The following is a 25,405-nucleotide window of genomic DNA, read 5'->3' as shown; positions in this document are numbered from 1 at the left end:
GCAGACCCACATCTGGAATTTAGCCAAATCAGATCATCTATCACACACACACACACACACACACACACGCACACACGCACACACACACACTTTCAGTTTATTACAGTTTTTAAACTTTATTTCATAATTAAAAACAAATCACATGGACTTAGTGAGGATGTATTAACCTCCTATTCTGTCACTGCTGCCCCTCTATAGATAAAATGGCCACATAACATGAAGAACTATGGTTACAAAATAAAGTCTTTTAGAAATTGATAGAAGCACCTACAAACATCTTTTGAATGTGAATGGACTCCAGCTGTTATAAAGACCTTTATGAGCAAGCAACCTCTTTCTTACCGTGGAGTTTGACTCCCAGCTTATAGGAAGGCCGTCGGAGGGGAACACCGCGGGTGGTGGGTGAGCGTGGGAGGGTGGAGCAGCTGAAGAGAACATCACCGCTGAGTGCCGGGTCAGCCACTGAGTCGCACAGGGGAGGAAGGCGCTGGCCGCGATAGATACTCTCATCAGACAGGGTGCGGTGGAGTGAGCGACGGTGGCTGAGAGGCTGGCTTGGTCCTGATTTCTGGTGGTGCTGCACAGGATGGGGGGGGAGTTGAAATGTTGTTGCAATATTACTAAAATCCAGGATCTAAACCCATGCATTATGTGGGTGAACACCTGTATAGAGACCAACAGCATCAATGCTTCTGGGTGTGGGAAAATCTAGTGCAGTTGAAGTTGTTTTTTACGACATTATTTTCAAATGCATGTTTTATTGCCTGCTTTTTACTGACTAATATTTGCTTATACAATTTACATCAATACTGAATGGGATGAATTTAATGTAGTCGTCCTATCGCAAAGGTTTCTTTGAAAGATGCACACATTCATAGGGTATTGTGCCAGGAGCAGAATTATAATGACTTGATTTGAACCTAGTTCAGCCACTTTTTATCCGGCCAGATTTAAATGATGATAGCAGTATCCTATAATCTGCTGTTAATCAACTTTACTCACCAGAAAGAATCACTGAAATATAAAAGATTATAGAAACATGGCTGGCAGCAGTCATTTCAGAATATGTTCCCATGTGTCTATTAACAGGTTGTGCCTGTAATAAGATTTTACAAACAAGACATCAGATGTACCTTTTCCTTATGTCTGCGTGGTGGTGGAGGGCTGTCTGGGGCACTGTGTCTCTTCACATCTTCCTCCATAGTAGATTTAGCATGAGGCTGAGGCGAGTGCATATCCCGAAGAGAGGGCCTGGCTGCTGGGGTTGGAACAACCTCCCCTCCACTCTCTCCTGGAGACTTCCTAATACACACATGGATGCCGCCAGAGACAATTAATCAACCACAATCATGAGACAAATTATGCACGCTGCACTGTTAATGTGTTGTCCCTTTATTCTAACAATACCACTGATGAACAGTAATGTTATGTGGTCATTCAGTGTCAACAGTAGAGCCTATAATTGGGAAATTGCATTCAGTTACTGCATCAGTTAAGCCTTCAGTGTAATATCATCTTCAACCACAAGGTGGTAATCAAGCAGTATGCATATGATTGATGCCAAAAGACATTAATAGAAAAGCACAGTGGGTGGATAAGTAATAGGATCAAATGCAGTGTTATAGAGCATCGATCCAATAAATACTCATTGTAAAGCTAATAATGTTCAATTTTGTGAGCCAAATATAAATACAGGGATGAAGAGATAAATAAGAAACACTGCATCATCACCTCTCACCGGTCTCAACATTAATGCAACATTATAAGCTTTTACAAAGGGTAGTATTGATTGAGCGTTATTGTGATTGTGAATAAATTGCATTATACTGTATTGTACAAGTGTTCTTGTTCATTTGTCCACTCCCTGCAGGAAGGTAGGTACATTAGGTATACTGTTACAAAACCACATACAGTGGGGAGAACAAGTATGTAGCATGTAGAAGTCTGTAATTTTTATCATAGGTACTCTTCAACTGTGAGTGATGGAATCAAAAACAAAAATCCAGAAAATCACATTGTATGATTTTTAAGTAATTAATTTGCATTTTATTGCATGACATAAGTATTTGATACATCAGAAAAGCAGAACTTAATATTTGGTACAGAAACCTTTGTTTGCAATTACAGAGATCATACGTTTCCTGTAGTTCTTGACCAGGTTTGCACACACTGCAGCAGGGATTTTGGCCCACTCCTCCATACAGACCTTCTCCAGATCCTTCAGGTTTCGGGGCTGTCGCTGGGCAATACAGACTTTCAGCTCCCTCCAAAGATTTTCTATTGGGTTCAGGTCTGGAGACTGGCTAGGCCACTCCAGGACCTTGAGATGCTTCTTACGGAGCCACTCCTTAGTTGCCCTGGCTGTGTGTTTCGGGTCGTTGTCATGCTGGAAGACCCAGCCACGACCCATCTTCAATGCTCTTACTGAGGGAAGGAGGTTGTTGGCCAAGATCTCGCGATACATGTCCCCATCCATCCTCCCCTCAATACGGTGCAGTCGTCCTGTCCCCTTTGCAGAAAAGCATCCCCAAAGAATGATGTTTCCAGTTCTGGGCTGATCCCTCACCTTTCTCATGATCATTGATGCCCCACAAGGTGAGATCTTGCATGGAGTCATCTTGAACTTCTTCCATTTTCTAATAATTGCGCCAACAGTTGTTGCCTTCTCACCAAGCTGCTTGCCTATTGTCCTGTAGCCCATCCCAGCTACAATTTTATCCCTGATGTCCTTATACAGCCCTTTGGTCTTGGCCATTGTGGAGAGGTTGGAGTCTGTTTGATTGAGTGTGTGGACAGGTGTCTTTTATACAGGTAACGAGTTCAAACAGGTGCAGTTAATACAGGTAATGAATGGAGAGGGCTTCTTAAAGAAAAACTAACAGGACTGTGAGAGCCGGAATTCTTACTGGTTGGTAGGTACATGTATCGCGAGATCTTGGCCAACAACCTCCTTTCCTCAGTAAGAGCATTGAAGATGGGTCGTGGCTGGGTCTTCCAGCATGACAACGACCCGAAACACACAGCCAGGGCAACTAAGGAGTGGCTCCGTAAGAAGCATCTCAAGGTCCTGGAGTGACCTAGCCAGTCTCCAGACCTGAACCCAATAGAAAATCTTTGGAGGGAGCTGAAAGTCTGTATTGCCCAGCGACAGCCCCGAAACCTGAAGGATCTGGAGAAGGTCTGTATGGAGGAGTGGGCCAAAATCCCTGCTGCAGTGTGTGCAAACTTGGTCAAGAACTACAGGAAACGTATGATCTCTGCAATTGCAAACAAAGGTTTCTGTACCAAATATTAAGTTCTGCTTTTCTGATGTATCAAATACTTATGTCATGCAATAAAATGCAAATTAATTATTTAAAAATCATACAATGTGATTTTCTGGATTTTTCTTCATGCTTTGTAAGTGGGAAAACCTGCAAAATCGGCAGTGTATCAAATACTTGTTCTCCCCACAATATACCAGCATCCACCAGGACCAAAACACTGTAAAAGTGGAATGTTGCGATGAGGGTCAACTATTGCCCCTCTGGGCAATTACTTTTAAACTCCGCAAACTCTGGTGGCACCATTAACGTAGATGTGTACAGTTTTAAACCACCGCTGGATTGAGAACAACAATTAAAGACCCATTTTATCGTTTCCTAATTTATATACAGTACATGTATTTCTCCTTACTTGCGCGTGTCTCCGAAGTCGACAGAATTAATGGTGGAACCGGGTTTTCTCCAACCAATCAGGTACTTGGACTGAGCTCCTTGGCGGGGGTAGAAGCTCTTGGGCCCAGGGGACGGTGAGGACTGGGATGAGGGGGAGGTGGTTGAAGAGGAGGACTCGTCTCTTGGGGAGCTGTGGCCTGAGTGCCTAGCACTGATTGGACAGAGAGGGAGGAGAATGAGCATCATGGCAACACACCACAAATAAGACAAGCTTAGACACTGATGGAAGATATATACAAATTGGATCATAAGAGAAAGAAACCATTTTAAGGCAATGACAAGATTTTGTTATGGCTTACTTGGAGTCTATATTGTTTAGAGAGAAGAATCTGAACATGTTTACCCCATTAGTTTTACTTTGTGTTTTAGTCTTAAGTCAAGGATTAATACAAATCGTAATAGTGTAACATTCTAATCATCTAGGAATTTCCAGGGAGGTCATTCATTATTGAGATACAATTGGAAAAGTATAGTTTCACTTGCAGTCAAACTCATTTCAGAGCTCTCTTATTCCCCCTCCCCCCGCCACTCCACAGAATACAAATGGAGCTTAAATGTTGAACAGGTGATGCCCAGGTCATGAACTGTAACTGTATCTGAACGAGTGAATTAAGACTTGCTCAAACAGGAAGAGCAAGACACTGGAATTTTCTCAGCTCTGGACTAGAGATGGCCCGATACCATTTTTTGCTTCCCGATACCGATTCCGATACCTGAACTTGCGTATCGGCCGATACCGAGTACTGATCCGATACCAGTTTGTCATATATTTTATTATGTTTTAACAACTGTATACTACTCTCCCTGTGTGGATGTGATATTATTTCTATCTTTGTTATCGGTCTGGCTCAAGTTAAACTCTTTGTGAAACATGAACGCCCAGAACTTTCTTTTATTCTACAGTTTGACAGTCAGTTATAACGGAAAAAGAACATAAATAAATTAATTTAACGTAGATTTTCTTTAGGGCTTTATTACGTGGTATCGGATCGGTGCATAAACTCCAGTACTTCCCGATACCGATACCAGCGTTTTAGGCAGTATCGGAGCCGATACCGATACTGGTATCGGAACATCTCTACTCTGGACACCAGTTCAGCTATGAAAAGTTGTACACATGTTCCACATTTCCTGAGGCCTATTGTGGAAAGATAAGAGGGAGACAAAATTGCTCCCGTGCTTGGTTTCCAGGAAAGACTTATTGAAAGGGAGGTGGTCTAGTGTGTGTTCCTCTTGGGCCGAAGAAATATTGAGTTGAGTAATTAGAATTGGAAATATGTTGCAGAGGTCAGACAAATACTGTCCTGACACAATGATAAATTGGAAGAGGTCAAATTTGAAATTGTAACTGAAATTAGATAAAGCTGTAAGATGCAACTTTAGATTTACACTTTATTCATTATCATTCTGTGCTCCTGGAAGCACTTTCACATCTGTATTACCCTGGTGTGTCTGTATGTTGTGTTATATATGTTTTTGTGCATATTTTTGTGTGTATACTATTGGTCAACTGCTTGTCCTATTAAAGTTACAGCGACAGAATAATAGTGCAAGTATTTATTTAAAACAGAACACTGATTGTGTTTGCCATCTGCTTCAGATGCTGATTACCTCATTCTGCGACAAAATCGTGTTTCTTTCACGGTTCTTTCACAGTTTTTTTTCTTTAAGCTGAGTAGGAAGTGTTTGAGCAAGAAGTAGGCTAGGTTTACTTTTGTTAGGCATCAAGGATACGCACAATGCGTTTTGGTGAGAGACGCTGAATGTAAACGTTTCTTTTTTCTTTCTACTCCACTGGGTGCATTTAAAGCACTGGTTCTCAACCTTTTTGGCTTTAATAGCCGAGCAATACCTACCCGTGACCACTCAAAACAGGGTGCTCATGTTAATGCACAGTAAGCAGTTCAAGCAAAGAGTTCTCAGATTGTTACATTTGAATAGATTTTTTTTTTAGAGTTGTCATTTTCAAAGAAAAAGCAAGGCTTTGAGAAAAGTCAAAATAACAAACAAGCAAAACTGTTTTTGTTCTTCTGTCTTAACTTGTTAATCATATCACAACCACTCCCTTCAACACAAAGTTGTGTACTGCACAGTTTTGCACAGACATACTAACCCCTCCTCACACAAACACTTAAATATACACAAACACATAGACAGACCTCGAGTGTGATCCAGCCTCACTCAGACTGTAGGTGCTGCTGTCTCTAACGAGGAGATGGGTCGGTGGGGTTCGGCCTGTCCCGTCCTGGCTCCTTTCTGCTGGAGGGCCCGGGGACTCGGCTGCAGCTGGCGACCTCTCCAGCATCCTGCGTCCTCCCTCGGTGGGGCTGTGCCATGGGGACACTGACCGCTCCCTGCTTTCCCTGCCTCCGCTGGGAGCCAGCAGGGAGGTGGTGCTGCCGTGATGAGAGTGCGGGTGTGTGTGGTGGGAGGCTCCATAAGAGCTAGTGTCGATGCCGCTGTCGGCCGAAGTCCCCTGCAGGTAGCCCCCTCCACCCAGGCCGTTGGGCTCTGGCTCACCCTGGTCACCGGTGGAGCCTCCACCCGCTCCCATTTCGTACCATTTATCGCTGTCACTGTGGCCCCCGCTGGAAGCTGTGCTGGATAGAGTGTTACTGCTGGAGTGCCCAGAGTAAGGGCCGTCCGACTGCCAGGACAAACAGAAAGTGGAAGAGCAAGGGTAAATGCAAGGCTCGGTATTGTTAAATTGTTTTTCGATATGGGCGCCTGGCTGGCGCAGGAGCAGGCACCCATATATAGAGCTTTACTCCTCGATGTAGTGGCCGCAGGTTCGACTCTGACCTGCGGCATTTTGCTGCATGTCATTCTCCACCCCCCCTCCCCTTTCATGTCTTCAGCTGTCCTATATAAATAAAAGGCCTAAAATGCCTCAAAAATTATCTTTAAAAAAAAAAAACATGAGCCCCGTTTCTGTGCGTAACAGTGTTTTTACTGTGTATCTACATGTTAGACTGCCAATTACAAGCATTAGTAGATCTTGGTAGAAGCATGCTGCATGCTTATTGGCTCATTGAGCGTTGTGAAAACATCCGTTTTTCATCAGTCATTTGGTGACCATCACATCATTAGAATTTCTTTTAATTAAAACACCAGACTACACTTTTATTAACTATGATAACAGAATGAAATGTAAACTGTATGTTAATTGAGATACATAAGTCCTTAAATAAAAGAAACAATCAGTCATCTGAGGTCCAAAACTTGGAAAAAGAGGGTTACAGAGAAATTAAACTGTACTGTCAAAGTTCTGATGGTGTAAGTAAATAGTGTAAGACAGATGTAAAGACTGACCTGGCTGCCCTTCTTCGGGGAGAGGTGGATGACCTGCTCCTGCCTCTGGATGCGGGGAGCTCCAGAGTAGCCTTGACCAGACTTGGAGACTGGGGCCTCTGCAATAAATAGACCAATAAACACAGACGGGGTTAGTAAAACAGTACAGAACCCAGCGGTAGTGATGATTTGTTGATGATTCAGCAGAGGAGTCGTTCTCCTCTCTGGTCACTTATGTGTATTTTGCAACTACAGCACTCATGCTTCCTGGAGGTTCATAACGATGGCAATGTTTTCATTCTGCCTCTGCCGTGTCCATGGACAAAAACACAGATCACTTATGATCAAAAGTAACAAACATCAAACAGAAATTTCTCCCCAGACGGTCCCTGCTGGCTTTGTTTGTTCTGGGCAAGCTGTTCCGTGTGAGGGAATGTGTGTATGTGTCCTGAAGCAAAACTCGCGGTATAAATGGGACAGTTGTGTAATTGTCTACATGTTATGCAACAAGACCTACAGAGTATGCAGCTAATGACCACAGCACCGTGAAAGGCAGAGCTAAGGGAGGTGTCATAACATCTGCTGGGGTGAATCTAGTAATGTACTGAACGCCCCCCCCATATCTCACTTAGAATATTCATTTCTCCACATAGTTTCCTCTGCATAGTGGCCCATCCGCCTCACTGCACTAATTAGAGACGGTTCCACATGTGCATGCCTGCTTGTTTGAGTGCCTGTACATATATAAGCAGTATATGTGACTACATGTGTGTGATGTTTTGTTTCTTAAGCATTGTTATTGATGTGATTGGTCAACCAGATGTGAGTATGAAAAGCCTGATATTTCATGAAAAACCAAAAGCACGATATCCCAGCCCCTTGTGATTAATGTGTGCACTCCTGCAGGCTTTGTTAAACTAAAAAACACTAGGTAAGGTAGTTAAAAGTTGCTGTGCATATGAAAGGAAGTCACGACAAATAGCAATTTCCTAGATCTCAACACCCAACCCATGAATTAATCATAAACCTGCCACAGGACATCAAAAGAAAATGGAGCAAATGGTGTGTTAAATAGATGCAACAGGAAAACTTAATGCAATAATTACTCTAATGCAAAACCATGTATAGGCTACATTAAGGGCTAAGTTAATGTCCTGTTTGCGTGTGACAGGAATTGAGAGAGCAAAAGTGAATATTCTGCCCTTTGCATGACTTGTGTTATTTCTGTACAGAGCACGGCCACATCATCGTTGCTGAAGACTCTGGTCAAGGGGGTAAAAATGTTAAGGAAGAGGAAACGACAGAACCCTAAACCACAGAGACAGCAAAGTAGACTGTGTAGGGCTGAACACTTGGCTGACACAGTCTGAGCTGGCCCAGCCTGCATTGTTCCACCCTGCCCAATAAAGACATAAGTGCCACTAACAACCACAAAATGAGAGACTGTGGCCTTTCTCTCTGATTGTGGTGGTCAGGAACAGGTTGAGGACATGGCTGAAAGTAGGCTGGTCAACAATCCACTAAAGCAACATCCTGCTGGGAATCCGAGTGGCATGTATTTTTTGTGGCTTTCAGAGACTGAGCTGGAGAAAAAAAAGAAGGAAACTCCCCAAAAACAGTGCATGGGAGAATACTCGTAAATAAATAAAAAGATGAATGAGAGGCAAACATAAATGGCAGTGGAGAATAAGGAACAGACGGGAGGGAGGAAGCGAGGGAAGGAAAGGCACACAATGGAAGCTTGGCCAACTGTGTTGACAGGAAAGTAAGGAATGTCTCCCCTTTCTCTTTCTTCTTCATTAAACCATATAGAATAATGTGACAAGTGACAGAGGAAAAGCCATATACTTTAATTGAGATCATTGTTTGGTCTCATTTCCCCATGTATTATCTCTTTCCTTTTTTTTCGTTTGTCTCATTATCTTTCCACCTTTTTGTCTGCTTGCAGAGAAATTAAGACCTGCTCTGTGAAGGCAATATTCCACAAGAGGTGGAGGAAGAGGAGGTGGTAGAAGAAGAGGATTGTGGATGCTGTCAGAGTTGCTATCTCAGCTCCAAAAAACTGTCACTAGCTGCAGATGAGGAGGCACACAAAACACCATACACACAATCTTCCGGAGTGGATACCTGTCATTTCAAAGGATTTAGTAATATGGATAAATATGGTGATTTATTTTCTGTGCCGCCACATATAAAAACACATCCATACACACACAACCACAGACTGATGTTTAGAAAACCTGCATGAGTATAAAACATTTACATTGCTGAAAATATCAGAATCTACCTTGAATTTTAAGCCACTGCACCTTCCTCTCTGATAAAGGTTTACTGTATTTACTCCACTACTTCTCCACAAGATATAATTACCTGTTGATCCTCGTTCGGCTCCTCCTCCTTCCTCCATTCTCGACCAATTGGGAGTGGACTTTCCACTGGACCCGCCCTCTCCAACCACCTCTCGTCTCTCCCCAGACATCGGAGAGTGGCGGCTGCCTGCAAACCTGGTAAAAGAGCACACAAATCAGAATGCTAGAAAATCTTTCTGCAGCTTTTTTTTTTTTTTTTTTTTTTAAATCAGCTAAAAGTGTGTTTCCACTGATTAAAAATGCAGAGCTAGAAATGACAGAATAACAGCGTTTGAAAGACAGTTACATTTGACCACAGGCTGTAGTGGGTGGAAGTATAAAAAAAGACGGTCTGTCAAGACCATTATAATATAACGTGTTATCACCTCACTTTTCCTCCACGGTTACAATTGTGGAATTCGATAAATCAGCTTCCTAAATTTAAAACAAGGACTCCAGTAGAAATAGTCTTACTTACAAGATCAGTGCTGTAAAACTGAGTAATGCTCTTTGTAACACTATAACACATCAGCTCATGACCATACAGTCATGACAGTTAAAGAAGATTAACATGTTTCTATTACTTATAATTAGATAAAGAACATGAAAAATGAAGAAGTAACAGAAGACCGTGCCACAAGGCAGCAAAAAATGTGTTTGTAATAGTCAGAGAATTTGTTGCTTCTGATACGATGCATCATAATTTGCATATATTTGCATCTTCCTTACTGCTCAGGCATGGACTTCTGTCTCCAGTGAGCAGAGCTTCCGGAGGCGTCACTAGAACAAGACAGGTTGCTGGGAGAGCTGCGATTGTGGGGGGAACGACCCAATGCCAAGGAGGAGGCCAAGCCATAGCTCTCACTGCCCGGAGACATCCTGGAATACGAACAAACACATATATACACACAGGAACTGTAATAATGTACAGGCACGTGGAACTAGACGAACTAAAGGAAGATGAAATAAACACAGCAAAGCATTGTAGGAGCAAAATGTTCTAAGTTGTTCCTTCAGATGAATTTCCATTAATTGCTTCTTTGTGGCCACAGTTCCCACGAAAATAACATGAATAGTTAAAAGCTTCGGTTTAAAAATCAGCTACATATCCAATGGCTGCCGGTTGTCTGTTTTGTTAATACACTAGCTCGCAGAATTTGCAATAATAAATATTATATTCTAATAATCCATATCTAAAAAGCCAAGGGGCTCTAACCTCTTGGTGTCCAGGGGCCGGCCATCACTACTGACACTGCGTGGGATGGCTGCGCCCCTCTCCAGCCTCTCAGCTGACAGGGTCTTCCCCACTGAGCTACCCAAACTGATGGCCCGGTTGGGCGTGTGGGGCTGTGGCGAGGCAGTCAGTGACTGCTGAGGGCTGCTGGAGGTCCTCTGCCACTTGTTGTTGTTGCTGCGGAAGGGGAACTTGTATTCAAAGGAGCCGCTATCGCTGCTGCTGCCGCCGCTCTTGTATTCTGACACAGGCATCCGATAGAGCTCTGAACAGCCTCTGTAGACGAGGAGGAAAGACATTTTGTTTGAGAAGAAAGACTGGTGTGTCAGTGAGGGTTCATTTAGCATTTCTTTCTTCTTGGCAGGGATTTGTAAAGGTCTGAAATAAGAATTTAGTATTTGTGACTTTTTAAATATCCAATGACACAAATAAAACAAAGCAATATACATATATATATGTTTATTGGCTAGGTGCTAGTATTTTATTTGGTCTCTTGAAGTAATGTGAATCACCAGTGAATTAAAGGTATGAGAGCAATTCTGTTAACTGTATCTCCAGATAACTGAATTAATATATTAACAAACAAGTAGTTAGCAAATTAATTTAAGGGGGAAAAAAATGATGGCACCGCTCCCATCCCCACCTACCTGCGCGGAGTGGCGTCATCATGTGGCGGGATGATAACAACACGCACGGTCACTGAGGTCCGCAGGAGGTCAATCATCTGCTCATGGGTCAACGTTGCCACAGCAACTTTGCAGATTTCTACCAATCGGCTTCCTTGCCGCAGTCCTGCCTGCCAGGCGTAACCATATGGCTCCACCTATTAGTAACAGAGTTTATTTGCGTTAGAGCTCTAATGGTGACGATGCTTCATCATCTAAAAAGTAAAATCAAAGTCAAAGTGTCCACATATGCCATCACGTATGTTTAAAAGTAGTTTTCTCCGTTAAAAATAAATAAATAAATCACCATTTGTTTTCCTATTGTGTGATTTTTAGTTACAGGTGAGAAATTACTTACAACCTTGCTTTTCATATTTACATATTCAGACATTTTGAAACAATACAGCACATTTGATAGGAGATAATGCATCAAATAACAAATCACAATGTCTAAAATGAGGGAGAGCAATGGTGTTTTCCCCATAACGGCTTGTTAAAGCTTTAGTGCGTAACTTTTTGATATTAATGAATGTCCGTCACATTGAAGCCATTGTCATTGCCATCAAAATGAGTTGCTACAAAGCTAATTAAGACTATCAGCTCCACACAACTCTCTCTGTATTTCTCAGTATGACTATGTTCAGAAGACTGTGGCGTCCGGTGACTTTCCCGCGCAGAAACTCGAGTGAAGATAATTACCTCTTCTGAAGAGTCCATTGACAAGAAGAAGACTGTCTTTTTGCTCTAAAAGGGAACTATGCAGTTTGTTTTGCTTAATTTACCTTCACTGAACAGCTTCGGAGTCATTGGAATGGTTATATGACTTTTTTCGGGTTGAATGGTGGTCGTCTCGCTCCCCCCTAGCGCCTGTGAGCGGAAAAACCATCCTTGCAAGGCCATCGAGGCCCTCAGCGTCAGGAAGTATCGCATGATATCAGGTCTCGCGATGTAACAAATTGCTTCACGGCACTGCACACATACAGGAACCGGCTAGCTATAAGAACAAGGTAGCGATGGAGGTTGTCACACTATCGTCATGGCTGAGCCGGCAAAAAAGAAGCAGAAAGCTAGGAAAGCATTGTCAGAGGAACAGAGAAAGAGGAAACGGCTGACCGAGCGAGGAGTCAGACATGAGTAAACATCGGACCTGCGTTTTCAGAATGGCGAGAACTGAGACAAACAGAAGCCTGCAAATCCAATGCTGACCTGGCGGTCTTGCTGTTGCACTTGTAAGTATCTTTGATCAGAAACTATATCTGCCACAGAGTTTCTTGTCAGCTTGATGTTGGCAAACGCAAGTTGCTTCTGCTCCGGCCATTGTAGGAAAAAAGAATAATGTTATGGACCCGGGAGAGAAGGGTAATATTTCGAGAAAAACCTCAGTGGACATGGCTCCGTGCGTTCGCTGGCTTCTTTGAAAACAAATGCACATGAGCTGAAGGAGAAGATGGGAGGGGGGTGAGTCGCCAACGAGTTTTTACAACAGCGTTGCCAAATATCTCTTTGTAGGGGGAGCTCTATAGAGAAACCTGCGAGCAAAAAGCGAGAAATTGCCAAACTGCATAGCACCCCTTTAAAGCGATAGTGCATAGTTTCTGTCGCCCCAATAAGGAATTCTAAGTAATGACAACAACACTGTCGGCGCATCCACATGATACAGCCTTTTTGGGTCGCGCACACGCTCCCACCCCTCCTCCACGCAGTTGCAAATAGCCAAGGACACGGAGGATTAAAAGAACATGACGGACTCTTCAGAAGAGGTAATTATCTTCACTCGAGTTTCTGCGCGGGAAAGTCACCTGGACGCCACAATCTTCTGAACATAGTCATACTGAGAAATACAGAGAGAGTTGTGTGGAGCTGATAGTCTCAATTAGCTTTGTAGCAACTCATTTGGCAATGGCTTGAATGTAACGGACGTTCATTAATATCAAAAAGTTACGCACTAAATTTTTTAATATAAAACGTGTACAATTCTGTTATACTGGTTATTACTGTTACACCAATTTTATAGCAATAGACCGCAACAAGGCAACTTTATCTCCCTGCACTGTGAAATAAATTATTCATTATCAGTAAATATGTTAAAGCTACAGTTAGAACTAATCCAATAAAAACAGAAATGAATACAAGGGAAGATCATCACATTAACCAGTGGAGTAAGGTTCAGATCTTCAGTGCAAACACGTGTTGTACCGCAATGCACTAGATGTACTTTTTGGGAAGAACATTTGGGTTATGAGCAGGCACATACCTCAGCCACGATGCCTTCATAGTTTACGTGGAAGCCCAGCTGCCCCAGGCCATTTCGACGAAGCGTCATCTCTGATGTCTCACAGCCCTTAGTCAGGAACTGGACATAGGGAGGGCAGAGAGATGCACAAAGTACAGATGGAAGATTAGGTAGCATGAATTATCAAAAGGAGAGATGATTAAAAAAGAAGAGGCGAGGGGAAACAAGTGAATAGAAAAGGGGATATTGTGGGAAAAGGATAGCAAACTTATAGCTTCCACACCCTCACACAAATATGCAAATCCACCAAACACTATTTTAATGTGTAGAATAGAATCAGTTTGGGAAAACTTTTAATAAAATACTGGAATAATAAATCTTCAAATGTGTAGGTCTGCATGTGTGTGGGCATGTTTAGTGCATATGAATATATGCTTCCTCCTTAAAATTGAAGACACACACACAGACAGACAGACAGACAGACAGACAGACAGACAGACAGACAGACAGACAGACAGACAGACAGAGACGTGTCGCTTAGGAGAGACACTTTTGAACTTTGTTTATTTCATGGAAGGATGTGACTCTTAGCATCCAGGCAGGGTGGGGAGCGCTGTGAACCGGCAGTGCTTATTTAACACAGGGAGTGAGGTGGAAAAGTTGAAAAGTTTAATTTTTTATGAGAAACAGCCGAGAGCACCCGCCAAACTGCAAAGGGCAACCAATAAGTTGACAAATAATCTGGTAAAGCCAATACTCATTCCCGACTAATTTCCCCTTGTGGTCAGTCACAACTCATCCTTCTCTTCCTCCCTCTAGGTATGCTCCTGGTGGCTTCAGGGGACCTTGCATTTCTTTGTCTAATCAGGGAGTCAGCAAAAGCTCTATAGAAGTCAAACTCAGTGAAAGATAAATGGAAGTGTAACTCAAGGATGGGTGAATAAATCATGCTGCAGACTGGCACCCTGATAGGAATTGTTATGATGCTCTGATGTTTCTGAATGTGCGCGTGGGAGAGGAAGAGAATACAAGAAAAAAAGAAATGATAAAGAGCAAACAAGAGGGAAAAAAGAGAGCGCAGAGAGGAGAGAGAGAGAGAGGCCCAAGGCCACTTCCCTTCCTCTTTCTGGCAGCGAGGTAGTCCAAATGATTGAAGATTAACGCCAGATGCATAAAATGCAACATGAAAGTGAGCCACAGAACGATGTGTGTGTGTTCCAATATGTTTGTATGCATGTTTGCAAATCAAAGATGGTGAACTCAATTCAGGTTACACAAATACATGATAAAATACCATCACACATACACACACACACACACACACACACACACACACGCACGCGCACACACGCGCGCACACACACACACACACACACACACACACACACACACACACGCACGCGCACACGCAACCAGACACGCACACGGACATGCATCCACACAGATTGAAGGTAGGGAGAGGCTGGGGAAATGAATGTATTCTAAAGCACTGATGATTGCATAAGAAAACACCTTCTTTTTTTTCAACCAGTTTCCATAGAAACAGCTAAGGAAGAGCCAGCACCACTTTACTGTATGTGTAGGTGTATGAGCCATTAGGAGTATGTTGTCCAGAGGTGTTTCTGAAACTCCCTGAATAAGATGAGACCAGTAATGAGACAGCAGCTTTGGCACGTAAACACAAAAATGTTGTCGTTCTGGCAGACTGATAGCCAACAGTAAATAGTAGGAGAGACCGTGAGTGGGCCAGGTAAATGATCAATGGCAGCCAACAGCATTTTAGTTTGGTTTCTCAGTACGTGTCTGCTCACACGAATGAATGTTTGTCATCTCAGCCATTCTTTTGTCTTACTCCGTTTACCAACATGGAGTCTGGTTTCATTTTGCAGTGTGAGTAGTGCCAACCACTTGGTTACAGGGACCAAAAAAGTATTTAGTTGACACTGACAAAATACATTATGTTAATTCTCGTCAAATAAACTTGGCACCAACTGACCTAAATTGATTTAGAATGTGTAGCCTAGTTGCCATGTCCTCAACTATGGCAGCAGACAAATGTCAATGATTGATATACTTGTGAAAATAGAGCAAACAGCTACTTAATAAACAGATTACAAGCGAGAACCGGTGTTGGAATTGCATTATCTAAGCATGCTGATCACACAACCATCAGTCTTATCACATCTGTCATGTATTGGTGCGTGTGTCTTCTAACCTCTAGACGTTTGACCACCTCTTTGAAATCCTCAGTATTATTACTGATACTCCTCAGAGACACACTTTCTCCCCGCTCGTAGAAAATCCGCAAAGACGCAGGGCTGCTCAGCGTCCAGCCAATCACGTCCTTAGTGGCACAGTTAAACACCACGGCCTTGGCCTCCTGGTCCAACAGGATGAGAAAGTCATTGGAGATAGAAAGGAGGGCCTCCAGTTCCCCTCCGGTCCCGTGATCCTCAACATGGACCAGCCAGGTCACCGCCCCCAGGCTGCGCAGCTCTGCTCCTTCATACGGCCTGCTCTTCTCTTTTTTCTTGTGGGCCAGTGAGATGAAAGGGAACTTCCCAGAGGGGTCGATGGGTGTGCTGGTGGTGTGGCGCTCAGCCAGGTCGCGCAGGTACTCCTGGCGTGTTCGGGTGGCCATGGCACGGAACTTGTGCGACTTGTGGGCAGCATTTTCTGCATTGATGACCTTGGCCAGCAGGAAGTCCCGGAACACAGAGGACTTGGGGAAAGCCACGCCTTCTGGAATAGGGGGGCCGAAAGAGGGCACGTCTTTGGAACGAGTGACCGCAACACTACAGGAAAGAAGCAGACCAGGAAGAATAGAGCAGGCAAGAGGAGAAAGTAGGAAAATGGGAAAAGAGAAAAAAGTGATGGTTAACAAATCAGTTATTCCAGTATTGACCAGCAATTTGGCCAAATTAGGGTTGGTATTTCGTTTCAACATCATAGACTCTGCGGCTTACAGTTAGTGTTTTATTCAACCATAAATCTACTCAGAATGTCACATCACATCCAAGCAAGTAATTATGTCTTTAAGATTTAAAGCAAAAAATAAATGAATGCTGGCAGATTCTGCAACAGACTTTATGTATGATCTAAAGCATTAAAGACTCATGCGGTTTGCTCACTCAAGTATGGGAACATAAAAGGCACAATTCTTAACTGGTATATCAGTTGTATGGTATGTCAAGACAAAAACAAAAACATATTGTGAAAGTGGAAAGGGCAACAGACCTAGTTCCAGTCTGTTGTCTACCTCAATCTTAGTCTAAATGCTGCACATAATAAGTATTAACACATTTTCTATTGTGTGGAGGCTATATATATTTGCCTTGTCCTAATACTGCAGCATGCACTTCTTGTCTAGGTCCTATACCTCCCTGTTTTCCCTGCTCTCCACCTCCCTTATCCAAACCCCTTTTTCCTTTGATTAAGTCCCTGGAATGGCCATCTGAGGCCGTTTGCCACGTCTGGTATGTCAGGAACTCAGCTGTGCAGCCATTGAGAGGAAGGCGAGTCGAGGAGGAGGATGAGGGGAGGGTACAATTCCAAATCTCCAACCCGAAGCTCCAGAAAACCCAGAATGAGGGAAAAGGAAAATGTGGCTGAGAAAGGAGGACTGTGTGGGAGACTCTGAAAGCATGGGGAATTATTGCTTGCTGGAATGGTTATGTGAGACAAGCTGATTTACATTTGGATCTGTTGAATGTCTTAATCTGAAGTGGTTGACAAAAAAGATTAACAGTGCCCTGAAATGGCTTTTTATGACCCATAAAAAGCCCAATGTCTGCATGGGACACCTGTCCTCAACCTCTCCAGACCAAATGAGCTCAATCACAGATCCTCTCTCAGGTGATAATTACCAGCTGACGAGAGTAGCACCGGAAGTCGGGGCCCTCGTCCCACATGCCTCCCTGCTGACATGCATTAGCACACATGTTGCCACCAGGATTAATCGCTTTGTCTAATAAGCAAGTAAAGTCAAAACGTCACCCACATTTTTCTAAACATACCTCACAGACACCCTGTCCTGGAGACGTGTGGTGTTCAATTATAATAAACTTCATTTTCCACCTTCCCTTGTTTGTGACAGACAGAGGATAGAGAGGAAACAATTTTATTCTGGTTGAAATTGCCTCAAAGAGTGAACGTACAGACTTGTATGGTACAGTGTTGCTGGGAATACCCTCAGTAGTTGCTACAGTATTCAGATAAAAAAGAGAAAGTTCTCTGCGCTTCTGCAGACCACAACAATCCGGTGCAACCAAGGCAGGACAAAAACGGTATAAAGTAACAAAAACTAGCCGGTGCAACACGGATGTTGTGTCCGTTTTAACAGAACTACTAGTGCATTTTCAGTATGAACCTTCTTACCCTCATTTCTACTTTCATAAAAAAATATTTAAAGAGCCCCTATTATGCTTTTTTTATGTATGGAATAGATGTATAAAGTACAAAAAAAAAACAACATTTCACTCCAAATGGAGCTCTCTCTCCAACAGACAGCAGTTCTTCTCAACTGCCTGAAAAAAACCCGGCCACATTCCTTTTTGAAATTCCTCAATTAATAATGTCATTGATTAAGAAAGCCAGCCCAGTTTTTTATTTATATATATATATATATATATATATATATATATATATATATATATATATATATATATATAGAGTATATGAAACTTTGAAAATATCAACAAAAGTTTGAAAATATCAACAAAACAAAGCCCAGTTAAAAAGTAACCCAGAACTGTCCTTTTAACTAGCTTTCACCTTGCAGCGTACTAGCACATCAAATCTTAAATTTTTAAAACGATTATAAGAAGCACATTATAAGCAGTAAGCGACGTAGTCCCGAGGCAATATCAGCCTGCTTTTCAGTATATGACAAATTAATCACACAGGGTATTTCAGAGAAGAGCAGCTGAAGTGGTTATAAGCAGGCTGAACAAATGGTTAAAATAAAATGTGACCTTTTATTCTTATTCTTCTCCATCACCACAACATCACTCAATACATTGCTCTGGAGCTCTAAAAGCACTTGTGCTGATCTCAAACACCTGTGAGTCAGTCAACCATAGACCTGTGACTCATGCAGGACAGCGAGAAGTGATGGAGAGAAAGGTAGAGGTTTGAGAGCCAGAGAAGAAGACAAAGAGAGCACAAAAAAACTGAATGACACAACAAAAAACAAAAAAAACACAAAAAAGAGAAACGAGGGTGAGGAGGAAGCCAGAGAGGGAGTGAGAAATGAATAATGAGTAATGGGGGTTGCTGGGCTGTGTTGCTGCTGTGTGATCCTCGTGGCAGGAGGTTTGGTAGCAGAAATGAAAGAGCACATTCCTGTGGTTTCAGTGATTTGTGGTCTTATAAATATCCAGTGTGTGGGCAGCTCCGCTTTTCCAGTATCCACGACCAGCTGCCCACTGAGGCAAGACAAGAAAAAGAATACCATACAATGTCAATACCTATTGGAGTGAGTGGCTAAGATGTATGTGTGTGGATGTGAGGTAGGTACATATAACATGTTTTTGTCTACTTGTGACAACTAGTCCTCGAAGCAGAAACCAGGTTCGTGTGGTGACTTTTCTGGCTAGGGCACATGCAATGCTGTGTTCTAAATTAGACATCGGAACAGAGGTAAGAAGTCAGGGAATTATGACATTTTCCTTCAGGGAATGTATTCAGGAAAATATACAATGTATACTGTACATTCTAACCGCAGGACCTGGTCATTTAGGCTTAGGATGCAAATGTCTGGGGTTAGAAATTGTGTGAAGCTACTCCCTACAGACCTCGAAATGGATTTCAATGGGAATCAATAGTTTTTTTTTTTTTTTTCGGTCATTGTCACAACACTTGTAATGTGCAGTAGACTGCACAGGGAAGATTCATGTGTACCTCAAAAGACGTCACATGAAATTGTCATAAAAAATGAATAATCAGACTTAAATCAACCTGTGTAAAGAAGTGAGTAGTTTTTCACACCATACAGCACATGTTCACTGTGAGTCACGTTCAGGGTCACCATTGCCTCATACTATGTGACACTTGTTTGTCTAGACTAGTAAAAGTCTCATAACTGTGACGATGCATCTACGTGAAAAAGAGGAACTGCATTGGCATCTACTTTACTAAGCATATGCAACATGTGTTAAGGGTTTATTTACAATGACAATATATTTATTTAAGAAAAAACATACAGCAGCAGTGGTGCTGTAATATATTTGGATAAGTTTACTAGACCTCATTAAAAACCATTTAGACTGCAGCCATTTATACTATACATTATTTAAGAGTTGCATTATATAATAAGAATGTAACAAATACAAATATTAAATCTGAAATTGTTAAAACTGATAAGCATCTGTGTATATAAGCATGTTATATTGGGGGTTGGGTGGCTCGGGGTGTCCTTTGAAGGGAGGCCGTGGTTCAAAACAGTTTGGGAACCATTGCTTCAGAAGGCGGAGCCATACTAAATACAAGAAGTGTGCTATATTTCCCTTCCCTGTGTGTAAGTGAATGTCCACCAAAATACACACCAAAACTTCAAAGCATTGAGGTCATCCTTACTTAACACATCATGACTCACAGTCAAATTCCCTGTGGTGAGTATGAAACAGAAATTTACTTCTGAAACCTGATGTTTTACCTCTATGGAGTGTGTGTGAAATTAGTTTTCACTTCAGAAAACTTCATTCACATTTGTGAATCACAGAAGGCACGTAGAAACAGTATTTGCTCAAAATTCACTCTATTGCCGGGCTCTTTGTCCGTGTCCGTGCCCGTGTCCGTGCCCGTGTGTGTGTGTGTGTGTGTGTGTGTGTGTGTGTGTGTGTGTGTCAGTAACAAAGTAGCCTCACGGGGGACTATTAAGACCTCACACAATGTGCTCAGACAGCAATTAAAAAACAGCCATTAGTGGGAGAGGGAGAAGGAGTCATAGAGAGCAAGATAAGAGAGAGTGACAGAAAACTAGATAACAAGACAGAGACAGAGACAGGAATAAACAATGAGAATGAAATGTCATCCACAGCTGAACAGGCAGAAAGTTCATTATTTCTTTAAAAAGAAAAATGAGTACGGGCTGGCACACTGTATTTCATATTACACATCTCTGACAATGTGGTAATAAATCGTGAGTGGTAGAGAGGGCTCTCAACACCTACAGCCTACTCTATGATGTAGTGGTGGAACTGCAAAGGAAATAAGAGATGTACAACCATTTGAAGCAACAGGTAAGAGCATTATTGTTTCAGCAGGGATAGGAAGTGATTCATGAAGAAAAGTCACGTGTACACTTTTGGTGAAAGTGAAAAGTGAATCTCACCTGTAGGAGCTGTTGTCGGAACATGGGTTGTGAGCACGCACAACAACAAAGACGTGCTGGAAGTGTGAGCGAATATTTTTGGGGGTGAAGGGGAGTGCCCCGGGTTCCTGGAACACAATCGTGACGATATCATTCCCAATGTGACGCTTGCGCAGTAACTGAAAAAGCAAAGAGACAGCAGGAGAAACTTGCGTTAGATATTGAGTTCTATTAAATTACAAAAACAAAAATACAGAAAAACAATGCAAAACTTTTGAACCAGTTAACTTAAAATGTACACTGCACTGTGAACACAAACGTTCTGTAGTGCTTTATCTAATAAGGCATTATCTAGAATTTCAACGGCACATTCAAATTTAAAAATACTTGCATGTATTTATGCCCTACATGGCCATTTATAATATAAATAAATAGCTGCAACATGTTCATAGACAAAGACTTCAGTGTGTTGGGTCTGTGAGCCCTTTAAATAACCTACCTGTTGCTTATTGTTGGGTGTGTATGGCAGCATGGTAGACACATGAAACATGATCTCGTAGTCTTTGTAAGTGGTGTACATGGAGTGGGTGCCCGTCGAGTCAGCTGAGGGGGGGATACAAATACATGTGAATTTCTCATGCTTTGGAATACAGTAAAAAAAAAATAGAATATTTTACCGATCTTAGGCCCCTCTCTTCATGTAGGGCCGGTTTCTGGGTCCACACCCAGATATGGAAGAAGCATTTATATTCCCAAGTAAGAATACTAAGAATATAAGAATATTGCCAGTTTAAAATCTTTTTAAAACGGTGGCTTCACAATGGCAAAACTAATTCGGTATTAAATCTTTACTTTGTAAAATTGTATTTTGTAACTATAAAAACCATGTAGTCAGATATGGAGAAGTGTTTATAACATGTCCAGGAACAAGGACAGACAACAGTCAACTGAAAGAACTCTTCAAAATATTCAGTAATACTCTCTGAAACGTTCCAATTATAAACTCCCATACAATGGAATGCATAACCAAATGAATGAACAAGTATAACCAAACATTATCATTATGTTCCCCATCTTCCTCTGCTGCAAACGCAGATCAGATGGCCCTGTGTTCCCTGAGCTCTTAACAGGTTCTGGCCTTAAAGAGAGCCACTGCATGTTAATAACCACATCCACAGTCTATTGATGTGCTCTGTTCAGAGAACAAAACAGTCACAAGGTGTTTAAAAGGCCATACTTAACCTAGCTAGATTACCTCAATTAAGTACACTCCTTCTATTGGGAGTGCTTTGCATGGCGGTATTTAATTTACTAGAGGCTACTGAAGGTTGTATTACATGTCCTGCAAAAAGTGACTGGGAGTATTTGTCACACGGAGCATTTACAAGGGAAGACTTAATTCATATAAGAAAAGTATGGAGTTAAATATCAAAGCAGATGCAATGTAGACATCCATCTTGTCTATAGCAAATGCAGAGGTGGTAGGGCAAAGGAGAGAAAAGAAGAACACACAGTGGATCAGTGTCCCCCAATATAATAATCTGACACCAGGGGCCATCTGTCTGAAATTAAAAGAACATTTGTTTTTAAGGCAGTGCATACCGAGGAAACAGAAAAATCATTGAAAGGAAGTTAGAGGGATTAAAGCAGACTGAGACTGAGGGGCAGAAGGGAGAAGTAGAAGTCTCAAACGCGTTTCAAACATTTGAGGCTTTATTCATAAACACAAGACTCCTAGACAATCAATGAGGAGTTTGCTGCTGTAGATCAAGCATTAGTAACACCATCAACTTGTAATTTCTGTGCATGTACATACTCTTGGTGTCCAGCTGGGCCCGGTACTTGGTGAAGCCTTTGAGTCTAACCCTCTCCCCCAGCAGATGAAGGAACTCCTCCAGTGCGGGACCAGCCAATTCATTGTTGTACATCTCCTCCTCGCTGCTCTGGCCTGCCATGCAGTACATCACCCCCACCTTCCGCTGGAAACTCAACTATGGAGAGAAAACCAAGGTTGTTGCAGTGAAAAGGGGAGAAACAAGTGTATATTACCGTTTAAAAATCATGTCAGAGTAACCATGTTGACATTTTAGGGGGAAGTCATGTTGGCATTTCAAGAATAACCACCTTGGGTTGTACTGCAGTGATCGCAGTGCCATTTTCCAGAGAAATCATGTTGACATTTTGAGGTTGAGGTTCAGCTTTTGATGACTGCATTAGGGAGCATGAGAATCAAAAGGGCTTGTTATGTGTTTCTCGTTTTTTTTAGGTTGAGGTGTGCGTTTGTTCATGTGGGCTGACATGTGAGGGAGTTTCTCTACTTAAATTACACATAATAGCCTGTGGTAGTGAATGGATAAATTAAGCATAAATAAAAACTAAAACCAATAATAAATAATTCTGTTCCACAAGGAGAACTCCCCCTTTGGAAAATGTAACACCTAGACATAAAATGATTCATAAAAAACAAAAGGATAATGTCGCGGACACGTGCGTCTTTAGGTCAAAGAATGATCAATAATGCTGAATGGATCGTATTTTTAAGGAATGATGATGACAGTATGAAGTCTGACTAATACTGTCCTTTTACTAATTGGATAGCAGTAATAAAAAAGGAATTCTTCCAATATGAACAATCAAAGGAATTAATCAAAGTTACCCAGCCCAACTTGTATCCTTACCCCCTGCTCATCCAGCTTCATTAGCTGCTCAGTGACCTTAGGTGTGTTAAGTGCCAGGCGCAGGCAGTGGGCGTTGAGCTCAGGCACCAGGTACTCCAGCACCTCTTTGAGAGGCAGGCCTCGAGCTAGACCATGCTTGGATGTGGAAGGTACTGCATCTTCCAGGATGGAGCCCCTCAGGGTATTCAGCTGGAGACAGGACAACCAGAGGAAGAAGGAAAGAAAATAGGACATGCAAGTTATTTCCATTCGCTGTGAAAATTACTTGCAAGTAAAAAAAATAATAATACATCAAGTATACTATACTGTAATTTGACATGTACACCTTATACTGTTGCCTCGCAGTTGACTCATTAAGCTATCCTTAAGCTTGAGTAAATCATTATATATTTGGTGACATGTCATGTCTTGGTCTGCAGTTGTGTCTTTGAGTGAAAATACTGTGATGTACTATTAAAAACTTGTGCTGTTGGAGATAAGATTACGTATGAGTGGTCAAAAATACAACAATGCCACAGTCATGTCCTATTTTTGTCTTTATTGCTCAGTGTAAAACACTACTGAATACAATGTGATGAACATTTTTGAAAAACTTCCCAGGCTGATGTGTTGGTGTCAAAATCCCCCTAAAGCTGGCAACAAAAGCAAAACTAGCTGTCCAGCCATCAGTAGAACTAGGGATGTCACAAGAACCGGTACTTCGGTACCAACATTTTTAAACATGACGGTACTTGTTTTTCTGCAGTAGTGTAGGTACCGTTGGTAACAAATGTACCAAGGTTGCAATTCTTCCGGAACTGATAGGGGCAGTATATATAGGTTTTAGTCGGTCCACAAGTGGTAAAGAAAAAGAACGCCTACAAGCACACAGGAAAAACTACAGAAGATAGCGACAATCTTAGTCTAATATGGAAATACTTCCCATTGAAGGCAGATGACGATGGACATATAATTGTATATAATATAATGATACTCTGAAGCCGGTGTGCAAACAATGCCATCGTTCATTTCAAACAAAAGGAGGGAACACCTCGAATTTGGCAAAGCACCTGAAACGGCATCCCGATCTCTTCCAAGAATTTAATGTAACATTTAAGTCATATTAACATCATATACAAACTGTAAAACTTCTAATCCTTATCCTGAAACACAGGCCCTAAATGTTTGTTTGAGACAGCTGGCATTGTTGCCGTGAAACCAGCTAACATTACGCTCCATGTAATGTTTGCGATAGCCAGTTGAAGCATTGCACCGTTATTAACTACCTCCTAATGGGCTACCATGCATCACCATTCAGCATGTGTCCTGTCAGCAAAATGGAGGCTGTCACTGGATTAAATAATTATTGAAATTAGTGGTGTTAGTGGTTTTAAGAAATGTTTTACGCCATGTCAGTGAATTTAAACTAATGCTTGCATTCAGAGTATAAGGTGTGTGTGTGTGTGTGTGTGTGTGTGTGTGTGTGTGTGTGTGTGTGTGTGTGTGTGTGTGTACACCTTAGCACCTGTAGCCTCCACTGTTTTATTAGTCATTGTCAGTTTTTTTAAGTAACTAAAATATCTCTCTCTCCCTCTCTGTCTTTTTTTTGTCAATATCAGCCAGAGGAGGATGTCTATCAGGAGAGTACAGTGGTAAAAGTTGATGTTTTTTCTAATTATTTGTGATTTTGTAATTGGTGTATTTTGTAATGGTTTGGTTTGGAAGGCTACATGCCACTATTGTTGTGTTTTTATAATGTTCAACTGTTTAAATATTTATTATACATCTATTTTGTAAATCTATATTGTAATCGCTTTTTTATGTGACTGTTATCACTCTTGTTGTTTTTTATAATGTTCAAATGTTTAAATAAAGAAATTAATGTTTAAGTATTGTTCTTTTGTGGTGGTATAGACTTTGGTATTGAGTATTGTGTACTATTGGTCGTA

General features: G+C 41.8%; 1 protein-coding gene across 2 annotated transcripts in view; it reads right to left on the bottom strand.

Annotated features, from left to right (window-relative positions):
- Positions 1-25,405, bottom strand: part of sipa1l1 (signal-induced proliferation-associated 1 like 1) — a 92,983-nt gene that overhangs the window by 8,303 nt on the left and 59,275 nt on the right. For both annotated transcript variants that reach the window (XM_078274378.1, XM_078274377.1), the window contains 15 exons: positions 23,478-23,666; positions 22,616-22,790; positions 21,299-21,402; positions 20,821-20,978; positions 15,703-16,282; positions 13,509-13,607; positions 11,237-11,412; positions 10,572-10,865; positions 10,085-10,234; positions 9,378-9,511; positions 7,029-7,126; positions 5,876-6,363; positions 3,676-3,867; positions 1,134-1,302; positions 343-577 (listed from right to left, as the gene is read on the bottom strand). In XM_078274378.1, coding sequence (XP_078130504.1) covers positions 343-577; positions 1,134-1,302; positions 3,676-3,867; positions 5,876-6,363; positions 7,029-7,126; positions 9,378-9,511; positions 10,085-10,234; positions 10,572-10,865; positions 11,237-11,412; positions 13,509-13,607; positions 15,703-16,282; positions 20,821-20,978; positions 21,299-21,402; positions 22,616-22,790; positions 23,478-23,666 — 3,241 coding nt within the window. The remainder of the gene's footprint in view (positions 1-342; positions 578-1,133; positions 1,303-3,675; positions 3,868-5,875; positions 6,364-7,028; positions 7,127-9,377; positions 9,512-10,084; positions 10,235-10,571; positions 10,866-11,236; positions 11,413-13,508; positions 13,608-15,702; positions 16,283-20,820; positions 20,979-21,298; positions 21,403-22,615; positions 22,791-23,477; positions 23,667-25,405) is intronic.

The sequence above is a fragment of the Sander vitreus genome, chromosome 18, assembly GCF_031162955.1.
Source record: "Sander vitreus isolate 19-12246 chromosome 18, sanVit1, whole genome shotgun sequence".
NCBI classification, from domain to species: Eukaryota; Metazoa; Chordata; class Actinopteri; order Perciformes; family Percidae; genus Sander; species Sander vitreus.
This window is presented reverse-complemented; position numbering and strand designations above follow the sequence as displayed.